Genomic DNA, 10,623 nt, shown 5'->3' with positions numbered 1-10,623 from the left:
GGAAAGGGGGGGGGACGGTACCGGGGGGGGACAGGAGGGGACGGGGGGGGACAGGGGGGACAGGAGGAGACAGGGGGGACAGGAGGGGACAGGAGGGGACACGGAGGAACGGGGGGAACAGGGGAGGGACAAGGGGGACAGAGGCCGGTACCAACCCGGGGGGGCGCGGCCGGTACCAATGGGGGGGGCAGGGGGGACAGGGTCGGTACCAACTGAGGGTGAAGAGGGAACCAGGGGAGGGGGCTGGGAGGAAACACCCCCCCCCGAGAGCCTGAGATGGTCCAAACTGCACCCCAGAATGGGTTAAAATCCACCCCAAAATGGGTCAAACCCCACCATGAAACAGGTCAGAAATTCGGCCTAAAATGGGTCAAGATTTCACCCCCAAAGTGGGTCAAAAATTCACCCGGAAACGGGTCAAAATTCGCCCCAAAACGAGTCAAAATCCATCCCAAAGTGGGTCCAAAATTCAGCCCAAAATGGGTCCAAAATTCAGCCCAACACAGGTCAGAATCTGTCCAGAAATTATTCCAAATCCATCCTGTAATTGGTTAGAATTCCATGAGAAATGGGTCCAAAATTCCCTCCCGAAATCAATCCAAATCCATCTCAAAATGGGTCAAAATCCATCCGGAGACCCCAAAAGGGGTGAAAATCCCCAAATCCACCCTGAAACGGGTCAAAATCCATCTGGAAATGGGCCAAAACCCACCTGGAAACAGCTCCAAAATCCATCCTTGAAACGAGTCCAAAATCCACCTTTTTTTCCCCCCCCGACCCAAAAAAACCGCTGGAATTTGCTCCGTGGGTTCGTTCCTTCCCCGTGTTGTCGATCCTTTCCCGTCATCATCCAAAAAAAAAAAAAAGGCGCCACATTTTCCCGGGATAAACCCGGGGGGGGGGGGGGGAAATCCGGTGGGATCCGACATTCCAGGTGATCCCAAAACCCCTTTGGGAGCGGTGCTTCCCCCCCCGGGAGGGCTCCCCCCGCGCTGGGAATGGCCCCGTGTCCCCGTTGGGATCCGTTATCCCGGTTTTTCCCCCCCCCCGGGAGGGCTCCCCCCGCGCTGGGAATGGCCCCGTGTCCCCGTGGGGATCCGTTATCCCGGTTTTCTCCCCCGGGAAGGTTCCCCCCGCACTGGGAATGGCCCCGTGTCCCCGTGGGGATCCGTTATCCCATTTTTCCCCCCCGGGAGGGGTCCCCCCGCACTGGGAATGGCCCCGTGTCCCTGTTGGGATCCGTTATCCCGGTTTTCCCCCCCCGGGAGGGCTCCCCCCGCGCTGGGAATGGCCCCGTGTCCCCGTGGGGATCCGTTATCCCGGTTTTCCCCCCTGGGAGGGCTCCCCCCGCGCTGGGAATGGCCCCATGTCCCTGTTGGGATCCGTTATCCCGGTTTTCCCCCCTGGGAGGGCTCCCCCCGCACTGGGAATGGCCCCGTGTCCCTGTTAGGATCCGTTATCCCGGTTTTCCCCCCCCCTGGGAGGGCTCCCCCCGCGCTGGGAATGGCCCCGTGTCCCCGTGGGGATCCGTTATCCCGGTTTTCCCCCCGGGAAGGCGCCGCCATGTCCCTGTGCCAGCGGGGGATGAAGCGGAGCCCGGGCGAGGCCGAGGGCTGCTCCTTCCCGGCCGGGCCCGGGCTCAAGGTGTTCCTGCACTGGAGCGGGGAGGAGGAGCGGGAGCGCTGCCGGGTCTATTCCCAGGGCTCCCTCAGCGCCGAGGAGATCTGCATCGACCTCGCCCGCAGGATCGGTGAGTGCCGGCGAGGACGGACCCCCCCCCGGGAATTCCCGGGGCTCTGCTTCCCGGGAATCCCGCTGGATTTCGCCCCCGGGCCGAGAAGTTCCCGGGAGGCCCGGCTGGGTTTGCGCCGCTGGGAGGGGTGGGAAGGACGGGGTGGGAAAGGGGTGTGGTGGTGAAAGCCTTGGAATTGTGTCCCGGCAGGAATCACCCCGTTGTGTTACAGCCTCTTCGCCCTCTACGACCCCCAGGGCCGGGTGTGGCTCCCCCCAAACCACCAATTCCAGGTGGGAAAAGACACCAACGTCCACCTGATCTTCAGGATGAGGTGAGGCCTCTGCCCCCCCAGCCCGGGGCCTTTCCAGAGCTCAGCCCTGGGCACCATTCCCGGCTTTTCCTTGGGGTTGTGCCGGAAGGAACGTCAGGTTTTCCCACCTCTTTGCTCCCGGGGGTTACGTGTTTCCAGGTTGTCCATGTCCAGATTTCTTTGGGAAACCCGGCAGGGCTGGTCCAGCTGGGGAATGTTATGGATTTAGAGCCCCTGCCTCCCCTCCAGCACGGAAAGATCCGTTTCCTTATTCCAAGTATTTCTCCCTGGGGCTCCTTGTTCGTTCTCCCACCTCTCAGCCCGGGGACAACGCCCCATCCAAAGGTTTCTGGGACCAACAGGGAACATCCAGGGGCTGCTTCCCGTCACTTCCCAGTCCGGATTCACCCCCTGTGCCCAAATCCCACCTTTTTTACGGATGTGGTTTTCCTGTGCTTTCAGGACCTTTTATTCCTAAAATAAACCCCCAAACCCCCCGGGTTTGAGCCCGGACTGTGACTCCCGGCCCGGCCCCAGCCCCTCTCCCTCTCCTCCTCCCCCCTTTCCAGGTACTATTTCCGGAACTGGCACGGGATGAACGACAAGGAGCCGGCGGTTTTCCGGAATGTGCCTCGTCCGGGGGATTCCCTGGAGGAAAAACCCTCTGGGGGAGCTTTGCTGGACAGATCCTCCTTCGAGTACCTGTTCGAGCAGGTGACGGGGCTGGGGCTGGGAAAAACCGGGAGGAATTCCCTTCAGTCCGGCGGGAGTTGGGAAAACTGGGAGGAATTCCCTGAAATCCCTCCGGATTTGGCTCCAGCCTGTTGCCAGGATCCGTTTTTTTCCATCTCCAGGCATTTATTTGAAGGATAAACACCCCCCCCCCCCCCCCCCCAGTTTTCCCTTTGGAAAGGTTTTATCCTGCTGGAAGCTTCGCCGGGTGGGATTCCGGAATTCTTTTAGGGATAATTTGGCCTGGGAAGGGGTTTTTTAATTGGGGTTGGTTTTATTTAAATCTGAAGTTAAATATTTATTGATTTGTTTTTGTCCCACCTTTAAAATTAAGGGTGGGATAATAAAGGAATGTTACTTTAAATTAATTAATTTAATTTAGTTTAATTAAGAGAGGGAACTAGTGGAAAATCCCTGCTCAGGGAATTCAGCTCGGGGATGTGGTTTTTTTTCCCCAATCATCCCATTTTTTTTTTTGCCAGGGAAAATTCGAGTTCATCCACGACGTCGCCTCCCTGAGGGATTTCCGGAGCGAGCCCGAAATCCAGAGGTTCAAGAACGAGAGCCTGGGAATGGCTGTGCTCCACCTCTCCCACATCGCCCTCAGAAAGGGCATTTCCCTGGAGGAAGTGGCCCGGAAATACAGGTGACTGGGAAGCCCTGCTTTGCCCCTCCTTTTCCCACCCTTCTCCCTCCTTCTTTTCCTCACTGGAAACCCAGGGCTGGTTTCCCTGGAACTTGGGATGCCCAGAGAGCCCCAGGAAAAGCCTCTGGAGAATCTGGTGTGGGATGGATTGGGATGGGAATGGACGGGAATGTTGGGTGGGATTGGGACGGGAATGGATTGGAATGTTGGGTGGGATTGGGATGGGAATGGACTGGAATGTTGGGTGGGATTGGGATGGGAATGGACTGGAATGTTGGGTGGGATTGGGATGGGAATGGACTGGAATGTTTGGTGGGATTGGGATGGGAATGGACGGGAATGCTGGGTGGGATTGGGATGGGAATGGACTGGAATGTTTGGTGGGATTGGGATGGGAATGGACGGGAATGTTGGGTGGGATTGGGATGGGAATGGACTGGAATGGGAATGGACTGGAATGTTTGGTGGGATTGGGACGGGAATGGACTGGAATGTTGGGTGGGACTGGGATGGGAATGGACTGGAATGGGAATGGACTGGAATGTTTGGTGGGATTGGGATGGGAATGGGCTGGAATGTTGAGTGGGATTGGGATGGGAATGGACGGGAATGTTTGGTGGGATTGGGATGGGAATGGACGGGAATGCTGCCTGGGATTGGGATGGGAATGGACGGGAATGCTGCCTGGGATTGGGACGGGAACACCGGGAACCATTCCGGACAACCCGGGGCGGGGCGGAAAAGCCGATCCCGAGCTCTCCCCGAGCCGTCACTCCCCGTTTTCCCCCCCCCGTGACAGCTTCAAGGACTGCATCCCGCGCTCCTTCCAGCGGCAGATCCAGCAGAACAGCCTCCTGACGCGCTTCCGCATGCGCAGCGTCTTCCGGCGCTTCCTGCGGCGCTTCCAGCGGCACACGGTGGGCGCCGGGCGGCTCTCGGAGCGGGACCTCATGGCCAAGTACCTGGCCACGCTGGAGCTGCTGGCGCCGCGCTTCGGGAGCGAGCTCTTCCCGGCCCTGGCCCTGGAGGCGGCGGCCGAGGGGGACAAGGGGCCGCCCGGCGCCAACGGGGCCCCCCCGGAGCCGGGGCCGGAGCCGGGGCGGCCCCTGATCCCGCGGGACCCGCCCGTCACTCACCACGTCCTGGTCTCCGGCACCGCCGGCATCCAGTGGCGCCCGGCGCCGCCAGAGGTGGGTCGGGGTCCTTCCCGTCCCAGTCCCACGTTGGGAGCTTCCCAAGGGGGCTCCGGGGGTGTCCAGAGCTCATCCCGGCTGGCCCAGAGCCTTTCCCGGGATTCCCGTCCCAATCCCACCCAGCATTCCAGTCTATTCCCATTCCAGTCCATTCCCATCCCAATCCCACCCAACATTCCAATCCATTCCCATCCCAGTCCATTCCCATCCCAATCCCACCCAACATTCCAGTCCATTCCCATCCCAGTCCCACCCAACATTCCCGTCCATTCCCATCCCAGTCCCACCCAACATTCCAGTCCATTCCCATCCCAGTCCCACCCAACATTCCCGTCCATTCCCATCCCAGTCCCACCCAACATTCCAGTCCATTCCCGTCCCAATCCCACCCAGCATTCCAGTCCATTCCCATCCCAATCCCACCCAGCATTCCAGTCTATTCCCATTCCAGTCCATTCCCATCCCAGTCCCACGCCACGTTCCCGTCCGCTCCCATCCCAATCCATCCCACACCGGATGCTTCCCAGGCTTTTCCTGGGGCTCTCTGGACATCCAGAGTTCCTTTCCAGCTTATCCCAGTTTGCCCCGAGCCTTTCCCAGCATTCCCATCCCTGTCCCACCCCACCCCATCTCCAGGCTTTTCCCGGGGCCCCTCCTCATCCCGGTTTCCCCAGTACCCCCCCCCGACCCTTCCAGCAGCCGGAGACCCTGGAATTGTCCCCTCTGCCCCTCCGCAGAGCGCGGAGCCCTTCTCCCAGCGCGGCTACTTCGGGAGGAAGGGCCGGACCAAGGAGCCGGATCCCAAGGCCGCGGCGCGGCCGCCGGAGCCCAGCGAGCCCCCCTGGTGCCACTTCTGCGACTTCCGGGAGATCACCCACGTGGTGGTGAAGGATTCCCGGATCAGCATCCACCGGCAGGACAACCAGTGCCTGGTGAGCGGCGCCGGCGCCCTCCCGGGATCCCGGCAGGAGGATTTTCCCGGCGTTTGCCGAGGGGGTTTCGGGGCGGTCGGGGCTCAGCCCTGGTGATTCCTGTTGGCAGGAGGTGGCTCTGCCGTCGCCCGGGCTCGCCCTGTCCCTGGTGTCGCTGGTGGACGGATATTTCCGGCTCACGGCCGATTCCAGCCATTACCTGTGCCACGACGTGGCCCCGCCCCGGCTCCTCCTGAGCATCCGCCACGGCATCCACGGGCCCATGCAGTGAGTGGGGGACAGGGGGGATGATCCCGGGCCTCGGGGCTCATCCGGAGCTGCTCCCTGTCCTCGGGGCTCAGCCGGAGTCCTTTCCTGCCCTCGGAGCTCTCCCGGAGTGTTTTGTCTCCTCAGGGCTCATCCAACCCCATTCCATGTCTCCTGGGCTCATCCAACCCCATTCCATGTCCCCTGGGCTCATCCAACCCCATTCCAGGTCCACTGGGCTCATCCAACCCCATTCCAGGTCCCCTGGGCTCATCCAACCCCATTCCAGGTCCACTGGGCTCATCCAACCCCATTCCATGTCCTCAGGGCTCATCCAACCCCATTCCATGTCCCCTGGGCTCATCCAACCCCATTCCATGTCCCCTGGGCTCATCCAACCCCATTCCATGTCCTCAGGGCTCATCCAGAGCCATTCCCTGTTCTCAGGGCTCATCCAGGTGTCCTTGAGGCTCTCCCAGAGTCATTCCCTGTTTTTTGGGTTCATCCCAAGCCATTCCCTGTCCTTGGGGCCCCCCTGGAGCTGTTTCCTGCTCTTGGGAGCTCTCTTGGAGAGCTCCATCTCCTTGGGGCTCATCCAACACCATTCCACAGCCTCTGGTTCCTCTGGAGCCATCCCACGTCCTTGGGGCTCATCCCAATCCGTTCCCTGTCTCCTGCTCCCAGGGAGGAGTTCGTTTTTGCCAAGCTCCGCCGGGAGGAGCCGGAGGAAGGGCTTTACATCCTCCGCTGGAGCGTCCTGGATTTCAACCGGATGATCCTCTCCGTGGTCAAACGGAGCCAGCAGCAGGTAGGAGGCGATTCCCGGCGCAGCATTCCCGGGAATCGCGGGCCCTGCTCTCCCTCGGGATGCGCCGGGAGCTGCGGAGCCGCCGCTCCCCGCCCCCACTCCCCTTTTCCAGGCCCCCGGAACGCCGGGAGCCTTCAAGTTCCGGCAGTTCCGGATCCAGAAGAAGGGAGAGTCCTTCGTGCTGGAGGGCTGGGACCGGGAATTCCCCTCCCTGCGGGAGCTGCTGGACGTGCTCAAGGGCTGCACCCTCCGCTCCGGGGAGGAAAACTTCACGGTGAAGAGGTGCTGCCCCCCCAGACCGGGAGGTACGGACACGGATCGGCCCCCGGCATTGGGAATGGTGGGAATGGCGGGAATCCGGGAGCTCACGGGGCCCTCCCCTCCCTCTCCCAGAGATCTCGGACCTGCTGATCACGAGGAAGGTGAAGGACAACGGGAAGCAGATCCTGAACCTCACCCAGCTCAGCTTCCACCAGATCCGCAAGAACGAGATCACCCAGGTGCTGCTCTCCCGGGATTTGGGCTGCTCTGCTTTCCCGGGATTCGGGACTGGGGGGTGGAAGGACCTGCTCTGCCTTCCCGGGATTCCTGGAATTGGGGAGGGATCCTCTCTGCCTTCCCAGGATTCTTGGGGATGGAGGGAGCTGCTCTGCCTTCCCAGGATTCCTGGAATTGGGGAGGGATCCTCTCTGCCTTCCCAGGATTCACCCCAGATCCCGGGATCCAGAGCGGGAGGATCCTCCCACCCCCCTGGGCCAGTTTGGGGATTGTTTCGATCTTTCATTCCTTCCATTTTCAAGGAAAAGGGGGGGAAGATCCACATGGAAGCAGCTTTTCCCACAGTGGGGTACAGAGGGAAGCCGGGGGGGGGTCGGATGAGGATTCCCACCCTCCTGTCACCATTCCAGAGGGTCCAACACTTGCCCTTTTCCCTGTTTTCCCAGCGAGCCCACCTGGGCCAGGGCACCCGGACCAACATCTACGACGGGGTCCTGACGGTCTGCGGGAATTCCGGGAACGACCGGACCAACATCTACGACGGGGTCCTGACGGTCTGCGGGAATTCCGGGAACGACGACGAGGCCGAGTACTTTTCCACGGAGCAGAACAACAACAGCCGGGAGATGCACGTGATCCTCAAAGTCCTGGATCCCAGTCACAGGGACATCGCCCTGGTGAGCCCCCCCGGGGTGGGATACGGGGGGAAAACCGGCATCTGAGCGGTGGGATACGGCTCCAGGGGGTGGAATGGACTGTGCATATGAGGGGTGGAACGTGGCTCAGGGGGCTGGAATACGGATCCAGGGGGTGGAATGTGGCTCCAGGGGCTGGAATGTGGCTTTAGGGAATGGGATACGAATCCAAGGCTGCAACACGGCTCCAGGGGTTGGAATATGGTTGCAAGGGCTGGAACACGGATCCAAGGGGGCTGGAACATGGTTCCAGGGGCTGGAATGTGGCTCTGGGGGTTGGAATGTGACTCCAAGGGCTGGAACACAGTGCCAGGGGCTGGAATATGAATCCAGGGGGGCTGGAACGTGGCTCCAGAAGGGCTGGAGTGTGGCTCCGGGATGCTCCCTGGCTGCTCCGGAATTCCAGGGCCCGGCTGACATTCCCGGGGCTGTTCCCACAGGCCTTCTTCGAGGCCGCCAGCCTGATGAGCCAAGTGTCCCACGTCCACCTGGCCTTCGTCCACGGGGTCTGCGTGCGCGGCTCCGAGAGTGAGTGGGACCCCATTCCCCCCTTTCCCTGGGACCCCATTCCCCCTTTCCCTGGGACCCCATTCCCACCTTTCCCTGGGACCCCATTCCCCCTTTCCCTGGGACCCCATTCCCCCTTTCCCCGGGGCCCCATTCCCCCTTTCCCTGGGACCCCATTCCCCCCTTTCCCTGGGACCCCATTCCCCCTTTCCCTGGGACCCCATTCCCCCCTTTCCCTGGGACCCCATTCCCACCTTTCCCTGGGACCCCATTCCCGCCTTTCCCCGGGACCCCATTCCCCCCTTTCCCCGGGACCCCATTCCCCCTTTCCCCGGGCCCCCCAATCCCCCTTTCCCCGGGGGGGGGGGGGTGTTTTATTGGGGGGAGGGGGGGGGGGGGGGGAGGGGGGGAGGGGGGGGGGGGGACCCATTCCCCCCTTTCCCTGGACCCCATTCCCACCTTTCCTGGGGACCCCATTCCCCCTTTCCCCGGGGGGGGGACCCATTCCCCTTCCCTGGGACCCCATTCCCCTTCCCTGGGGGACCCCCTTCCACCTTTCCCCGGGGGACCCCATTCCCCCTTTCCCTGGGACCCCATTCCCCCTTTCCCCGGGGCCCCATTCCCCCTTTCCCTGGGACCCCATTCCCCCCTTTCCCTGGGACCCCATTCCCCCTTTCCCTGGGACCCCATTCCCCCCTTTCCCTGGGACCCCATTCCCACCTTTCCCTGGGACCCCATTCCCGCCTTTCCCCGGGACCCCATTCCCCCCTTTCCCCGGGACCCCATTCCCCCTTTCCCCGGGCCGTCCCCGGAGCGGGGCCGGGCAGAGCCTCCCTGTGTCCCGCAGACATCCTGGTGGAGGAGTTTGTGGAACACGGGCCCCTGGACGTGCTGCTGCGCAAGGAGAAGGGCCGGATCTCCGTGGGCTGGAAAATCACCGTGGCCAAACAGCTGGGAAGTGCCTTGAGCTACCTGGTAATGGGAACGGGGCTCTTCCAGCCGGGAATTCTCAGCGGGATCCTCCCCTGCAGCTTCCCCAGGGGATAATCCCGTTTTTAGGGTTATTCTGCCCCATCCCTGCTCCCTCTTCCCTGGGAAGGAACATCCTGGGGAGAGGGGGAATTCAAATCCCAAATCCTGGCTCTGTAGGTTCAGTTCGGAGCTGGGAAAAGCCATGGATGAGGATGGGATCCCAACCAGGGGCTTGGGAATGGTGTTGGAAAACCCTCCCCATCCTTTTATTCCCTGCTCCCGGTTTATCCTGGAGCAAAATCCCAGGACAGGGAGATGACACAGAGAATTGGAGCCAGGAATCCCGCTTTCTTGTTTTATCTTGGAATCCCTGAGCTTGACCTCGTCCTGCTGCATCACTGGGAGCTTTCCCAAGGTTTCCTTTGTTTTATCCCAGGAGGATAAAAACCTGGTGCACGGGAACGTGTGTGCCAAGAACATCCTGCTGGCCAGGAAAGGGCTGGAAGACGGATCCGCTCCCTTTGTGAAGCTCAGCGATCCCGGGATCAGCTTCACGGTGCTCTCCCGGGAAGGTGCGGGATCATCCCGGCCTGGAGCTGGCCAGGGGTGGAATTCCCAGTGGAAAATCCGGGCGGTTTTTCCCCCCTTCCCTCATGAATCCCACGGATTTTGCCGGAGCCGTTCTGCCAAAATCTTCCCTGCTTTCCCAACGTGAATTTCCCCGATATTTGGCATTTTGGATGTGGGAATTCTGCCTGGTTTTGGCTCAAACCCTCCATCGGGGCTGATCCCCCCCTCGGTGTCCGGCCTCTCTCCGAGACCCTTCCCCACAGGATCTCTCCCGTTTCCCGCAGAGCGCGTGGACCGGATTCCCTGGATCGCCCCGGAATGCGTCCGGGATGTGGGAAACCTCAGCACGGCCGCCGACAAGTGGAGCTTTGGGACAACCCTCCTGGAAATCTGCTTCGACGCCGACGTCCCGCTGAAGGAACGAACCCCTTCCGAGGTGCCACTCCAGGCTTTTTGGGCCCTATCCCGCCATTTTAGACCTTATCCCACCATTTTGGGCCATATCCCGCCATTTTAGGCTGTATCCCACCATTTTGGCCTGTATCCTGTCATTTTAGGCCCTATCCCACCATTTTAGGCCCTATCCCACCATTTTAGGCCATATCCCACCATTTTAGGCCATATCCCGCCATTTTAGGCCGTCTCCCGCCATTTTGGGCCATATCCCACCACTTCGGGCCATATCCCACCATTTTGGGCCATATCCCGCCATTTTGGGCCGTCTCCCGCCATTTTGGGCCGTCTCCCGCCATTTTAGGCCGTATCCCACCATTTTGGGT

General features: G+C 61.2%; 1 protein-coding gene across 3 annotated transcripts; it reads left to right on the top strand.

The window, feature by feature from the left end:
- Positions 1-237: 237 nt before the first annotated feature.
- Positions 238-10,376, top strand: LOC114003816 (non-receptor tyrosine-protein kinase TYK2-like). 3 transcript variants are annotated; one of them, XM_039378996.1, is made up of 16 exons: positions 1,564-1,750; positions 1,943-2,066; positions 2,615-2,759; positions 3,260-3,423; positions 4,223-4,613; positions 5,354-5,548; positions 5,658-5,815; positions 6,479-6,602; positions 6,715-6,907; positions 6,996-7,102; positions 7,547-7,579; positions 7,634-7,777; positions 8,236-8,323; positions 9,150-9,277; positions 9,711-9,846; positions 10,129-10,376. In XM_039378996.1, exons 1-16 carry the CDS (start codon positions 1,564-1,566, stop codon positions 10,359-10,361), a joined length of 2,550 nt encoding a protein of 849 aa, XP_039234930.1. In that variant the 3' UTR covers positions 10,362-10,376. The 3 variants fall into 3 exon arrangements, with proteins under 3 accessions (XP_039234928.1, XP_039234930.1, XP_039234929.1); XM_039378994.1 differs by lacking the exon at positions 10,129-10,376 and having other exon boundaries at positions 238-1,750; positions 9,711-9,803; XM_039378995.1 differs by having other exon boundaries at positions 7,547-7,777.
- Positions 10,377-10,623: the final 247 nt, after the last annotated feature.

The sequence above is a fragment of the Pipra filicauda genome, unplaced genomic scaffold, assembly GCF_003945595.2.
Source record: "Pipra filicauda isolate LSUMZ 115617 unplaced genomic scaffold, ASM394559v2 scaffold1526_size10630_pilon, whole genome shotgun sequence".
Classification (NCBI taxonomy): Eukaryota; Metazoa; Chordata; class Aves; order Passeriformes; family Pipridae; genus Pipra; species Pipra filicauda.
This window is presented reverse-complemented; position numbering and strand designations above follow the sequence as displayed.

Bases quoted from the DNA above. Each gene is read 5' to 3' on its own strand.
- LOC114003816 (XM_039378994.1), top strand. From the start codon at position 999: ATGGCCCCGTGTCCCCGTTGGGATCCGTTATCCCGGTTTTTCCCCCCC. The intron at 2,067-2,614 runs GTGAGGCCTCTG...CCCCCTTTCCAG, and splicing joins CACCTGATCTTCAGGATGAG to GTACTATTTCCGGAACTGGC. The intron at 5,816-6,478 runs GTGAGTGGGGGA...TCCTGCTCCCAG, and splicing joins GGCATCCACGGGCCCATGCA to GGAGGAGTTCGTTTTTGCCA.